General features: G+C 41.4%; 1 protein-coding gene across 2 annotated transcripts in view; it reads right to left on the bottom strand.

The window, feature by feature from the left end:
- The window catches only part of UNC5C (unc-5 netrin receptor C), a 260,659-nt gene that overhangs the window by 41,231 nt on the left and 203,821 nt on the right, over positions 1-15,607 (bottom strand). For both annotated transcript variants that reach the window (XM_054066027.1, XM_054066026.1), the window contains exons 5-7: positions 10,811-10,991; positions 8,910-9,077; positions 7,193-7,357 (exon numbers count right to left, since the gene is read on the bottom strand). In XM_054066027.1, coding sequence (XP_053922002.1) covers positions 7,193-7,357; positions 8,910-9,077; positions 10,811-10,991 — 514 coding nt within the window. The remainder of the gene's footprint in view (positions 1-7,192; positions 7,358-8,909; positions 9,078-10,810; positions 10,992-15,607) is intronic.

Below are 15,607 nucleotides of genomic sequence, written 5' to 3' on the forward strand. Positions count from 1 at the left end.
CTAACGGCACAAGAGCAACCCTAGAGTAAACCCCTTATTCTGACTGTTTAGTGTTAAGGCTCCACGTTTATTTAACATGTTGCTAATGCAGATTTACCACAGGAAAAATAGTACCAAGAATCTTTGAACTGTAATTGCTGTTAATTGTTTCTCTTCCTATTTCCCTGAATTAGAGTACATAAAAAAAGATACGATACGCCTTATTTGTGGTGGTTAAAAATAATTAAAAAAAAGAAACCAATAACAAAGTCGCTACAGCTGCAAAAAACTCTCAGTCAGAATGTGACCAGCTTCTTCCTATATCTGCCACTCTAAAGAAAGACCTTCATGTCTGCAGTAATGATGCTGAAGGTCAGATATGATATCAGACTTCCCAGAGATAATGTGCAGTAATTTATATTCCTTCTAAAGGACTAATTATTGGGATGCTCGGGGTGGGTAATAAACAGGGAGACTGAGGCTTTGTGAGTGATTATTTACTTTGGTATTATCTCAGATCTTTTCTGATCAGTAGGTTAAATGGTGAGTCTCTCTTGTTCTGTCCTTGAGCAGGAGCTTATGATATTCTATAATTAAGCTTGCAACTATGTTTTCATTTTAAATTAGATTCTTGACATTTTTTTAACTTCGTTAGAGAGGTCTTGTCTGAGTTTAAACATGCATGTCATCTACATGGGTGTGGGGGAAGATGGAAGAGTAATAAACTTGATAAGAACTTGTTGCTAAGATTTGACGTAGCTTAGAATAGGCACATATGACATTATGCAATCTTTTACAGTTAAGGACTTTGACCTTTTGGCTAAATTTTAGGCCAGTCTTTAGCATCTTAGAAGAACAGAACCTTAACATTGGGTTTGTTATGCATGTCTGATAGCAAAAGTAAACACATGCAGTTCAACAATTTGCCAGACTGTGTGTTTGCAAATTCCTTGTTTGCAATGACTGCACGTTAAATAGACTTCTCGGGTTTGCTTTCCTTTGAAGTTGTAGCAGGACAACAGCAAGAGCATTACAGGGAGGGCTGAGATAAGGACACGGGCTAGCATTGAAGGGACACATGGCAAACAGGTAGATGAAGCAAGGGACAGCTGGAAGAGGATCTAGAAGAGATCAAAACTGCTAGGACTGCTGCAAAAAATGCTTATGGAAGGTATGAGTTATTTACACAGATATTCAGTGACACATCAAACTAATTGGCAGGTCTATACGGTCATAGGTAAAATAATTTGTATTCCCTGGCTTTCTGGCTTGTAACCTCAAAAATCCCTGAGACTCCAGAATGACCTGATGAGCTCAGGATTCGCTTCCCAAACTACAGCAACTTCCTTCCTCAGCATAAGTATTCATTTAAGGATGCTGCCAATGTTTTCATTATTCCTTTATGTAGAACATAGATTTAGAAATAGACAAAGCTGAGTTTTACTCCTGCTCTTGTCACTGATTCCCTGATGAGCCTTAGGCTGCAACCTCACTCTGCCTGATATCCTGCTAGGAAAGCAAAAATCATGCAATACACCAATCTTTGTACACAGTAAGGAAAATATAAACATGCATTGTCACTGTACAGTTGTTTGGGGTTTTTTTTCCACCTTGAAGTTAATGTATCAGTTAGACTTTATTATGAGCTTGCATTTTTCTTATGAGTAACTTTTTTTTATGTGCAGCAAAACAAGAGATGAAGAAAAGAAAAACTCAAGGGAATCAAGAAGAATTAAAATCATAGATGGAGAAGGTTAGGGTTTTTCTCTTCTCTGCATGGCTATAATATTTTTGAATTGGTTGAGGTTTTTCAAAACAGCCTAGAGACCTTACAGCACTTGACTTTCATTAAAATTAATGCCGAGGTGGCTCTTTTTGAACTGACTGGGCTAAAATAGCGATTTCACTGTCCTGGTTTCTGCTTACTACTCTGCACTTCTGTTTTCTCTCAACACTTTTATCTGCTCTGAGCAGTAGGCTTTCTAGGCAAGAGCTCTCAGTTGCAGAGGGCCCACCAGAGCCTGGATGTTTCTCAACCCGGGATTTCTCATGTTGCTACAATGAAAATAAAGATGAGTTGTAACTCTGAGATGTGTGCATAAACTCCCTTGGCTGCTACACCATTATGAGCAAGCTGGGCTGAAAACAGAGTAACACATCTCTTTACTCATATCAAATAACAATATTACAGAAAACTTCCTCTAGGAACAGATGAGACACATTCTTCAAATGAATGAACGCTTCCTGCAAGGGCTCAGCAAAACAGGCCAGGTGGCTATATCATTATACTGACAGACTGAACATATTAGAAGTTCTCTCTTGACCCACGTGCTCTTAATAAAAGGTTTTATTTCATTCCTCTGCACACACAGGCTTCTGTTGCAGCCTCCCTTGAGAGATTTTTACTTACCTCACGGAGTGTGGAAAACATTCCCCTGCTCTCTGCACACTAATTTGCTCTGGAGGACCACAGGTCCTCACCTAACTGCTCTGCTCTGTCATTCTTCACTGAATGTGTTCTTTCAAAACAAGCCAAAAAGGGAAAAATGCTTATTCCATCAGAGATTCTGGCATGTTACATTAAACCAGCAGGGTATGAGCAGAATACATACATTTCAGGCAGAAAGAGATGTTAGTATCAGGGTAACCTTGCGTTCAACTCAAGATCTGTATATAAACAGGCACAAGACTGGAAAAGGGCAGCAATTAACCATTTTGTGCACAAGCATGACAAACTGCATCTTTTTCACTTGCTTGGGCACCATCATTGTGAGATGGAACCTTATTAACTTCATACCACATTTTCAGAGCCAAATTTCAAAGTACCTGGCAAATATAGATTTGATGTCATCATTTCACATCAATTCACTCTCAACCAGAGGGCAGCCTATTTTAACAAGGAATGAAATTATTAAACTGATAATAACATCTTCACCATGGTATAGGTGCCTTATTCTCAAGTTGCGTATCCGCTATTTGAATTTCTAAGTACTTAAGACACAAAAGTGACCCAAGAGTTAGTCCAGAGTTTTGTCTCTAACAACGAGTGAAGATATTTTGAATCTTTTTTCCCATCCTTTAAGTGGTAGTAGCACATCTCATTCTTTCATATTAATTTATTTAAATCCAAAGTAACAAAGGAAAAGTCTACAGTGGATCTGTTGACACTTGGCAATGCTTTGCAAGTGGAAATTTCCTTTTGGTCCTGATTAATGATGGACTTATATTCCATGTTATAATCAACAGTTCTGAAGTGACAACATGTGCTTTGGTATTTCCTTACTGCTGTAAGATACCCTGTGTTTTCCAAAAAATTGAAAGCACAACTTAGCCAGCATCTTATGAAAGACCATGGTGGCCTACTAAAGCTGAGAGTGAGCTGGGGCACTGATTGTCACTTTCTGGCTGTGCTTCTGCCAACCCTGTGCATCACAAGCATAATATCAGCAAAAGACCAACAGCTTTATCATCATGGACAGGCACCAACTTCATGCTTATGGACTTTATGTACTTACTTATTCAGGACAGGGAGAATATAGATTTAAACACTGTCACTTCAGATCCTCAACAGAAAGGACATAGGTGACATCCGTTGAGCATGACAGTTGCATGATGCAATTCATGCAACAAGCCTCATATATAACTATGCAACACAGCTAACTCTCTTCATAGGTTGTCCTCCTCTTTCTGGTTACCAGCAGAATTTTACACATAATGCAAAGCAGGGTTTGGCTTACTAGGGACTGTTAGCCTCTGTTTGGTACCATGCACATGATCTTACAGTCATTCCAGACTGGACCCAGCAAAACACTTCCCCTTGTGCATAGCTTTAAACACATCTGTGATCTAGTGAACAGAACTACTCATGCTGAAGTGCTGAAGTTTGAGCCAGCAGTGGAGTGCTTTGATTTCTTAGTTCCTGCACAGAACACCCACCAAAGTCATTAGGCAGGATGAGCGGAGGGCTAATTGCAGTGTTTCAGTTTATAGCCATCCTCTGCGAGATGCAGTGTGTGCCTTTAAAAGTGTTATTCCTTGCACTGAAGTATTTACCACAGTGCTCATACTTCAAATGAGAAATAATGCAACTATAGAGGCAATAATGCAACTAGTGTGGGTGGTAACCAGCCAATTCTTCTTACACCTACAGCATACTTTGTTCCAGAAGATCATATTAATGCTATTATGGGAATTACAAAATTGTTATAATGGGACCTGCTAGGCAATATTGTGTATTTGGAAACTCAAAATAGTAATGACCGCCCTAAATTTTCACAACAGCTGCTTTTCTTCTTCAGTGCAGCCTACCGTCTCTCTGCAGGCTCTCTAGTTTAATGACTGTTCATCCTTTCATATTAACAAAAAAATACCGACTACTGGATAAGTGAGTGTATGTGTGTACTAGCAAGATCATTAGTTAGAATAAATGTGACAGCACAGTTGCACAAGAAATGCCACAGTTAGTGGTAAGCACAAACTACAGCTTTGGGTGTAAAATACTGTAATTACAAGGGATGGAGAAAGCTCCACAGTTTTTATCCCCACAGAAATCAATAGTGGTGCAGACTGCTGCTCTTTGCTGGAGCAGGGGCAGTCTGATGAAAGAGCTTATTGATTTAGCCAGCTGATGCTACTGTGGTGAATAACAGACTAGAGGAGAAGGGATTTGTAAATTAGACTCATTCAATCCAACATCTTCCAGGATATCTTTCATGTTGAGCTATACACAGAGATATATTTACAAGTGAGTTTTTGTCAAAGCAACAGCCTAGTGACTCCTGGTGAGAGGGTCAGCCTACAGTTTGTCAACCACACTCACAGTCCTAAAGTCAACCTTCAAACTCTCATGGAAGACTGACACTAGGAAGGAAGCACCAGGGCACCTAGGAGCAGGATTTAGCTACGGTGCAGGTAAGCAGCTGACAAATACATCTCCTGGAGGAGTGAGGCTGCAGAGGAAAGGTGTCTGTGCTTCACCCATGCCATCTGTGCTATAAAAGACCAACTGGCACGAAGGTGTTGGAAAGCCTGCTGTGGATCCACAGGTTCCCAGGCTAGGAGAAATGGCAGTGCCAAGCCAGTCCCACCAACCTCAAATAACATGGAAAGAGGCAGGGTGTTTAAGGAATAAAAGGAATCCTGTGCCTCTCCCTAACTCTGCTGGCAGATTTGCTATGAATCTAGATATCCACACTAGCAAAAATGTAAGTGTTCAGACTGGTTTTGCATGAATTGAGACGGAGAAAGAAAAAAAAAATAAGAGGGAGAAGAGCAGGCACAATGCCATCAAGTATGGCAAATCAATCTCTCAGCAGTGATGGATCAGAGAGCAGGACTGTAAGTTTTACAGGTATATGAAACCCCGCAAGTATGAAGACACCATTAAAACACTGCCATTAAATTCCAACACTGAAGGATGATCATGCCCCTGGAACTAAGCAGGTCAATATGTGACTGTATATTTTTCATTACCATTGTTAATATACACATATATGAAGCAGAATAGGACTCACAACAGCCTCTCCTTCTCTCCTGCTGAAAACCTCTTCTTTATACCCAGCATCCACTTTCACAAATAAAATGCAATATACCATCAACAGATAAATGAGATCCCTACAGGGCTTTTATTCTGCCGTACCATTATATCTACTTTTTCACAAGATTTCTGCTTAAATGGCTCTCTTTATGCACATACACAAAGATGATATACATCTGTCTAAATATAATCTGATAGTAAAGAGCTCTTCCATATGGGGAAATGTATCCTTTCTTCCTAATTTACCATAATGACTTATTCACACTGCTGAGCTAGGGGTATATTAGCTTCTCCACTATAAAAGTCACCAAGGTGTTATACAGTAAGTTGTGGCTATGTTTTTATTTTTTTTTCTGTCTTCAGAAAAGAAAAAAAGAAGAGCTCTGAATCTTACTTTTCAATCTTTCAGGCAAAAACCCAAACATTTTGAGGATTTATAGCTTTATAGGTTGCTGACAATTACTAATAGTTTTTAATGTGATGAAAGTGTTTGTACAAGCCACATTGAAGAAGCTCTTTTTGTAAAGAAAGCTCACAGCAAATGGCCATGCTGCGTCATAGGATAGCTCAGAGATTGCTGCCAGCACAACAGCTACCTATGTGGCAGTTATTCAAGCTATTTATTAGCTAATAGTGTCACTTTTCTGTCATCATGACTATTTCAGTCAAAAGTAACCTGCCTCAAAGAATAAAATTTCCTGAGTACTTTTTCATGAGAGAACTCAAAGCATTTTATGATCTGGACACATAGATACTGCATAATTAAAGCCACAACTCTTTGTGCAATGTAGAGCCAAGACTCAACAGAGAAGTACTGCAGAGACAGAATGAAGGAACAGAAGAGAGGTGTGTGTGAGGATTTTAGCCCAGATTATAGTGCCAATGAAATATGCAAGGAAGTTTCAATGCACCAGCAGAACAGAAAAGACCTCATTTTTGAGAAGGGAAGGAGTACAGAAGACTAATTGTTCATCAGGATACGTCAAAAACACACTAAAAGCCTTCTTTCCTCTACTTCTCATTCTTATTAAGTCACAAAGGCAGGACCATGGTGTGAATAGGCACAGGCAGAATAGACGTCAGTGCTAAAGCAGATCTTCATGAGATTGGAGCATGCTGATAACTATATATGAAGTTTGCATAGACTCTGCATAGAGACAGGGTACCTCTTTCTACTACAGGGCACTCCAAAAAGGGGAGTAACTATAACATGTAGAAGCCACCATTCCTGACAACAAGAAGTCACAAGCTCATCTTCTTTGCAAAGTTTACTCTATTGAAAATGCTAGCTTTGCCCTAAACCTTCTACTTCTAATTTGCATTGTTGTAATAGTCACCGCCAAGATTCCCCAGACAGATGCTGAGCCAGTATTAGAGGGAAGGGCTATTTGGTGAAGAGGGCAGGAAGGAGAGGGCTCTGATATGAGATCTCTGATATCTCTGATATCTCTGATATCTAATTCTTCACTGCTCAACTTCATAAACCTCAGACAGCTTTACATTCATCTTCAGGGAAGAAAAATGGGGTGTCCAGACTAGGGAGAATTGGATTAACTCATTTCTCCATCCTACAAATGGTTCTGTGACTTTAGGTCATTGATGTTGTTGTGTAGCTATTGCAGGCTTTTATGCGGCCACACACATCCCAGAACCTGGAGGCATCACAACGGCACTTACCCTGCATGCAGAGACCGTCGGTGCAGTTTTTGGACTGCAGCACCAGCCCCTCACAGTCTTTCCCCCCATTCTTCGGTGCCGGGGCCGTGCACTCCCTTCGGCGCCAGTGGGTACACTCTGTGCCACAAGTGGACCACTTGCTCCAGGATGTCCACTTGCCATCCACTGAGAGAAGGAAAGGACATGATTTGTTAGGAGATACATAAAAGTGAGACCAATCAAGAGTGATGCGCATCTTGTCACAAGCCAGCTTCCAACTCCTGGCCATTCCCAGAAGGGCAGAAGGATTGCCAGTCTGCTCTTCTTAAGAGTCAGTTTAGTCTTCTTAAAGTCCTATATCTGGCCTGTATATGCGTGCTCTCCCTTTCCATTCTTTCTGCCCTGGTCTGATTTCTGCTCTTTTCTCATTGTTTTATAATCTTGTCAGCAGTTTATCTGTGCTTAAAGTGTATAAGAAAATGAACAAATCTGGAATCTGTGATTATTTTTTTGGCATTTTCTAGCACAGAGGTTAAACAGAAATTCTTCTTTGGCAGGAAGATATTTAACGTTAAATATTTTGTATTAAGAGAATTATATAGAGGCACTGATTTATTTCACATAGGCAGAATCAGGAATGTGTTTAGCACATATCAAAAACTTTACAGACGATTTTCCAAAGCACTAAATTAAACAGCCAAAGAATAAATCATGAAATTGTGCCAGTAATGTGGCCTGAGCCAGGAGTGTGTCACTTGGAAAAGTGACCTGAGACCTTCAGCCACTAAAAGCCAGTTTGATCCACCACTAAGACCCAGAGTTGGATGGCCAAGCTTCACAAGCTGTAAATGACCTCACTGCACTGGATTTGAGTGGGATTGCAGAGGCAGGAACTTTTTAGCAGGCCCTGTTGCAAAAATTCAAGAGATAATGGTTTTAAATTAAAAGAGGGTAGATTTAGACTAGATATAAGGGAGAAACTTTTTTACAGTGTTTGTCCAGAGAGGTGGTAGATGCCCCATCCTTGGAAACATTCAAGGTCAGGTGGGATGGGGCTCTAAGCAACCTGATCTTCTTAAAGAGGGGGCTTGGACTTGGTGACTTTAATGATCCCTTCCAACCCAAACTATTCTATGATTCTATGAAGGCACTGGATAATAAGAAAGATGGTAGAACTTTGTCACAGAAAAGCCACTAATTAACTTGTGTGTCCTGAAGCAATTTTGTATTTTTCAGAAGTTTACATTTAAATATCTTTTAAAGGTATGCATAAATATCTCTTTCCAGTATAAACGTCTTTATATTTGAAGTCGGGTAAACACATGCTTCAAATTTAACATACACATCCCACATGCTTCACTCACTGTGACAGGTGGACTGAAGAGATATTGTAAATATATTTGCATCACAGCCACTTTCGATATTCAAATTCCAGTCCTTTTCCAGAGCTTTCAAACTTTATCTCCTACAATTTGAAGCTCTGAATGTTCCCTAACCCCCTTGAACTGCCAGAGCTGAAACACTGGTGCAAGCTGTGCACAAAAGTAGGGCTGAATCCTTTGGTGCTTGATATAATGCGCTCGCTATTTTATCTTCTCATGTAATACAATTTCATATTCATCCACTGAAATGTTGGATTTATTAATAAAGTGAAGGAGACTTTTCTAACTGTCCTCTCCTGAAATAACTGGTGACAGATAAACTATTTATCCAGGGCTATGTACTGTTCATACTGAACCTGGACAGAGAGTGGTGCAGGCTATTTTCTGGACGCTCTGGCCCTCACAGAAAGCACCACCATTGAGTGGGGCAGGATTGGTGCATGTCCTCGTACGCTTCTGAAAGCCTCTGCCGCACCGGCTGTTACACACTGACCACTCAGTCCAGGTAGACCAGCCTCCGTTCACTGAAAAGCAAGAGAGAAACAGCATGACTATGTAAGTAAGCCATCCTGGTCTGTCCAAAGGCGCCTTTGGCTGTCATGCTGCTTCCAACAGTGGTTACAAGTGATGGTTGGGAAGAAACAGTGAACAGATACAAACCCACCTCTCCAATGTACCGAATGTACAGCATGCCAGAAGTCATTGTACAAGTTGAAGAGATGGCGATGCTGAATCATTTGGTGAGTATTAGGGTTAGCAGGTAACCTGCCTTCTCCTGAAAAACAGTCTGATCCAGCACTAAGCACATAGTGGTGTGCATACAGCTGAAATTCCTGCAGATTCAGAGAGTACTAGCAACTCTGTGAGCCAGAAGCCTGCACTCTGAAAGCGGCACTATTTTCCAGCAGAGGTAACCTACTGTGCATTCTCAGACATATCCACCATTTATGTAGGGTGAGATATTCCCATGCTTTGATTAGGAATTGAAAATTTTCTCTCCCATTCTTTCCAGAAGGTGATTTTAGGATGCCAGGGCAACCTCACTCACCTGTCTGTGGACATAGGTGGTGCATGTGAATGTCCCACCACTTCCATAACAGATATTTAAGCTGCTCAGAGTGAATTCACACTAAATGCATTTTTGTTTGTAGACTTTGGGAGGATATTTATCTCTGGGAAGATATTTATGCTGACTCTCTTTTTCACTCATCTAAGTTTCTGGAACAGATGGATGGATGAAGAAGGAGCTGTGCTGCTCTATGCCATAACGTCATTGTCAGGGTATGGATAACATATTAATTGCTCAGATTCCCCAAACCCAAATGCTTGTGATATGACACAACCCTTAAACAGCTCTGGTAGCAAACCTCATAAAAATGGTTGTTCATCTACAAACGTCTCTTGACTGCGCTGTTGAAACAAATGCTGTATATGTATGAGGAAGAGTTGCAGTATGCCTACATCTTTATGTTCTCGCATTCATCACAGTTACAAAACACAGTGCTCTTGTATAGCCCATCTCTCAATATCACAAACACTGCTAATCATCTCAATTCAGTCAGTTTTCTATAAAAACTGAACTAAGAGGCCCTCATTGTAACTTCAGGGAAGCAACTGCTTACAATTAAATCTAACTGCTACCCTGAATATGAAATGAATATTACGATAATCATAGGGATTTTTTCCTACTTGTCTATCCTATAATTAAGCTGATTGTAAGGAACACCAGGACAGTCAGCTGGCACATTGTCAGAGCAGGTTTTGTTCCAGTGGATACCTCTGCTTGAAATGCATTGCGGTGGCAGCTTTGCAAGGGTAAAGGCTTGAATTGCAACACAGGGTGAAAGAGACCCCAGGAGGGCATCTCATCCAGTCCCTCCCCAGCCAAAGAATGGCCATCCTCAATATTATATCAGGACGAAGCGCCCTAATAGCTCCTTGCTGCTTTCAGCTGGTGTGTGTTGTGACATGGGGAGCAACCACCTTCCCTTTAATGAGGCAATCAGCTGTTTGTGTAGGTGCGTATTCCTCCTTTAATGCTATTGTCTGTTACCAATAAGCCAAGCCATGAGACCCGTACTTCTGAGTGTTTTCAGTCCCTGCATATGTCTAGTAGTTAACAGGCAGCATAAGTGGCCCAGCCTGGTCACTGACCACCATTAAGAGTCACATACAGGCATTTTGCATCCTTCTCCTCTCCCATTGCTTGCTTTGAGTGTGTGTCCATCCACATGCAGCAGTACAAGGCATCACTTACCATAGACAATCACAGTTGCAGTGGTACTTTTCCTTTTGGCCACAATGTTTTTGGCGACACAAGTGTAGTTGGCTGTGTCAGAAAGCCGAGCTTGCTTGATGATCAAGTTGTGATCAATGGTGATGTAAAAATTTCGATCTTCCACTGGATCTATCACCTCTTCATTCTTCAGCCATTCAACCTTGGGTTTCAAAGGGCCAGAGGGGAGGCAGTGAGTCAGCACCAAGTCACACCTCAACAGACACAGTATCTGTGACTACACTGCTCGTTCCAGAAAAGTGCAATGAGTCAAAGCATATCACAAAGGACTCACCTGAGGCGTACTGAAATAAACCACCATGGCAGAAACACAGGAGAACACCTGTCACACTTACACCTCCCTTCAGGTCCCCTTCCCTTCCACCCATCCACACAAGAGTTGTCTTGCCTTGCCTTGAAAATATCAATGCATTTTCAAAGGCTGTCAGCTACTGTACAAAGACAAATAGCTGATCTGTGTTCTCAGAGTCTGAGGCAAAGGATAAGGAAGGAGTAATACCTTAGGATGATATACAAAACCAGAAAATTCCATTAGAATTTCAGAAATCCTAAAACAGCAGAGATCTTCTCTATTCTTCATCTTCCTTAATGAGGCACTTAATAATGCAGTAACCTTGTATGTACTTGCCCTGGCTCATACAAGCAAATTACAAACACACTAATGTATTTAAGCATTCATGTGCTCACATATGCATGCATGTCATTGTTTTGCCGCAATCATGATTAAACAAAACAGAGACAGTTACCAAGGAAATAGGCAATCACAAAGACTACATCAGTGCTTATTTTCCCTTTCCTTTATGTAAGCTATGTTTTATTTTAATATAGCATAATTTCCTTGGTTACACGGAAAAAAAAATTCATATGTGATTTTTAATCTAGACAATGTTCTCTTTATTACCTTCCTAAAGAAACACCCTATTATATCCCAGCTGACTGCTGCAAGCCACCCCAATATAATTTGGCTGCAAATATTGTAGCTTGTTTTCATTTGAACCCAGCATGCTTTGAAGGAGGGGACTGGGGCCCTGGAAGGATCAAAGCCAGTCCTTCATGTCACTGTATCACTTCAGCTTGTGCCCAGGATTTAATTAAAGGAAGAAAAACATAAACACAATCAGCCTACTGGACCCACAGGGTGCTAACTGCCAAGACCTGCTCTCACAAACCTCACTTTTCCAAAGACATTTGAGGAACTGCCCAAGCACTGACATACCCCAAAACCAACAGAGAACCTGTTTCCCCTCCGAGACAGCCATACAGACCACCCTGAGCTGTGACAAGAAAACCAATGTCCTGTCCTAGTGTTAAACAGAGGGCTCAATACATTCTTGGATGGAGCCAGTTCAGTGCTGCAAGGACAGTGCTGGTGGACATGGGCTTGGATTCAAGCTGTCCTCTGCCCACTCCCTGTCTTTAGCCCTACTTTAAGCAGCTCCAGCTCCCCTATCCAGTTTGGGTGGACGTCCATTAGGCATGAGCAGACATTAGCGAATGCAAAGCCATCGCTCCAAGGAAGGCTTGATTTAATCCTTCCTCTCCCACAGCAGATCAATGCAGTTATATGGTAGCTTCACAACTGTTGATACTTTATAGCTTAAAACTGGTGGTGCAAAAAGGGCTGTGGAAATTGATATGTGTCTGCAAGGAACAGGGGAGGAAGAAAAAAGACATAAAACTTTGGACACTGTGTTTTACAGTCATCCCATGGTCTAAGGCTCAGTCTAAAGTGTTTCCGGTATGCCCTTCCAAGCACATACTCTAGCAGCCCTTGGCACTATGCAAGGCTCCACACTCAAGCATGCAGTTATCTTTTTTCCACTGCTCTACAACACTTTCTCTCTACAAAAACACACATATTCTGTCCGGGTCTCAGCTGATTAGACGAAATTAAAGCAATGAGCATTAAATTCCCTTTCATCCCTGCAAAAACACTGAAGATTATATGAAAACAGGAGTTGCCAAATCAGAAAAAAGAAAAGATACTCTATAATTCAGTATATTGCCTCTGGCTCTTAATCAAATCTCTTAGGAAAGAGATCCTTTTCACCTAATGGCTCACAGAACTTGCTAACAATAAAACAAGTTTGCAGAAAAACAGAATGTAATTTTTTTCCTGAAAAATCTGTTTTGCTAGGACATCGGTACTGTGTGTGCATGTATAAACTCCATCTCTCTTATAGATGCATCTTCAGGATGTCTAATTCAGTCTTCTCCTGGCACGCAGGTTTTTATGATGTGATGAATCTGTTTATGTAACACATGAGAATGTCACTAAATCTGAAGGGAGAAACTGATGGATGATTTGACATGAGACAGGAGCTTCCTTTCGTATACATTTTAGCCATCAGTAGAGCAACACAAAAAAAGAGGATATTCTTCCAGTGGTTGTGTTTTCTCCCTCGGTCCTTGTTGAAATGATAACTAATTAAACACACTACAACATGTAAATGAGACTTTTGTTGGTACGTATTTTCAGTTACTAATGGCCTCATTTTTTCTGGTGCTTTGACTGCAGTCCTTGGCACCTCCAAACACCTCTCAAGAGGGAGATTTATTTTACTAAGGTAATCAGAATAGGTGGGAGCAGGGTTGGTCTGTCACGTAAGTAGGAAGAGATCAGGTGTCAAATATAAAAGGGAAGAGAATAAAGCAAAATGAGACAGTATGATTTATGAATGACAAGTATGCAAACTGTTATTACAGAAGTTAAAAGCAACGACGTCTTTTGATGTCATGTCATTCCCCAAGGTGCAGCCCTCTCACTGAAGCAGGCTGTTAAAAGAGTCAATGCAGAAACTAATCCTGAATTTAATTCTGCTACCTGAATAACAGTGACTGGTGCTCTGGGGAAACCGCCATACTTGCAACAAGGCTGACAGATGAGGCAACGGGCATTTACGTGCCAGAAATCTACACTCCTCCGGGCAAGTGGACAGAGGGGCAGCAGGATACTCAGGGGCATTTCAAAGTGCACAGGGTGCCTGTCTTCAGGGTAATACCAAATCACACCTTCGTATCTCCATTTTTCAGCTCTCTGGAGAAGAATTTCTAGAGTAGATCTTTGATTTTACCTCAAGATTGAGGATATATATCTACTGCCTATAATCACAAAGACTACCTTATGGGTAATAAAGGGTCTACTAAGAAGGCAATGCGACCATCAGCCCAGGTGAAGTGCCTCTATACAAACTCACGAAGCTTGGGCAACAAGCAGGAGGAGCTGGAAGCTCCTGTGCTACTAGAAAGCTATGATCTAGTTGCCATCACTGAAACTTGGTGGGATGAATCCCATGACTGGAGTGTGGCTATTGACGGCTACAGGCTGTTCAGAAGGGACAGACAGGGAAGGAGGGCTAGAGGCATTGCCCTCTGTGTCAGGAAAGGGATAGAATGTGAAGAGCTGTCAGTGAAGAGTAGCCATGAACAAGTTGAAAGCTTGTGGTTCAGAATAAAAGACCAAGGAGCCAACGGGAACCCTGTGGTTACTATATACTACAGACCACCTGTAGTATATAGTACTTCCAGGGGGGCTGGAATTAGATGATCTTTAAGGTCCGTTCCAACTGAAACTAGTCTATGGTTCTATGATTCTTGAATAGGCATCTAGCTCTACTTATTTAATTAAATCAGGCACATCCCTCCGACAGTCTTCCATAAATGTATGGATGATGGTGTATGTATGCAGAAAACCCCGGGCATCAGTTTTTCCTTATCATAATACAAATCATTTAATTGGCACCAATATTGCCATGAATGATGGGGTAAGCAATGCCTTGTGGAGATGACAGCTATGGAAACCTACAACAACATGCAACTGGTTTTTCTTACATGCCTGGAACAAAGCAGGCATGAAATTCCCATTTCTTTTTTTCAGTTTTCACTCAAGAAAGTATTCTTGTTACATGTGTGCAAACTGACTTATCAGGAGAAGGCTCCTCTGTAAAGGTGTAAGTGCAGTGAATGAAGTCCTGATTCACAGCAAGTGTGGATGCGGAGAAGCTGGAGCACACCCAAAGCCAGCTACTTTTTAGTCAGAGCTCCTTAGTGCTCTGTATGCAATTTTAGAGCAGTGAGGCACACAGCTTCTGCCAGCTGCACTGGATCTGCACGTCCAGTGCTACAAAAATGCTGGGAAGCCTGCCACAAGACTGAGCTGTCCTCATGACCAGCTGAGGAAGGCAATGATCCGAGGTGGCTGGAATTTAGAGCAACATACCTTGTAGTGTCTTTTCAGTCATCCTGCTCCCTGGTGAGAGACAGATGTGTTGTCTCTAATTATTCACTGATTGGTATCGGGAGATGCATTAACATAATTGGCACATTTGTTCTAATTAACAAAGGGAACCTGCCACATGCCACCCAACACGAAAAGCAAGACCATCAGCAAGAACAGAAAACCCACAAACACCACCCTGGCTGTACCTCAGAACTGTAGCCAGGGCATTTCCAGCAGCAGCCTGAAATAAGGCAGCACATGGGGAGACTAAGGTTTGTAAAGCCAGGTCACGCTTCTGTGCAGACTAAATGAACACAGGGAAAATAAATCACACAAGCAATTACATATGTGGGAAAACCTATTATGGAAGCTAATTGCTGACGCAAATTTAGCCCTGCCAGGTTACTAGCACTACTAGATACTTAAACCTCCTGGCACACTTGCATATGCGTGACTGTTTTATAGTCTGGTAGAGCAGAAGCACATCTGCTCCAAAAGAAACCCAAGAATGAAAAAGGTTTAGGAGTTCATCTAGATCC

This window comes from Cuculus canorus, chromosome 4 (genome assembly GCF_017976375.1).
Source record: "Cuculus canorus isolate bCucCan1 chromosome 4, bCucCan1.pri, whole genome shotgun sequence".
NCBI classification, from domain to species: Eukaryota; Metazoa; Chordata; class Aves; order Cuculiformes; family Cuculidae; genus Cuculus; species Cuculus canorus.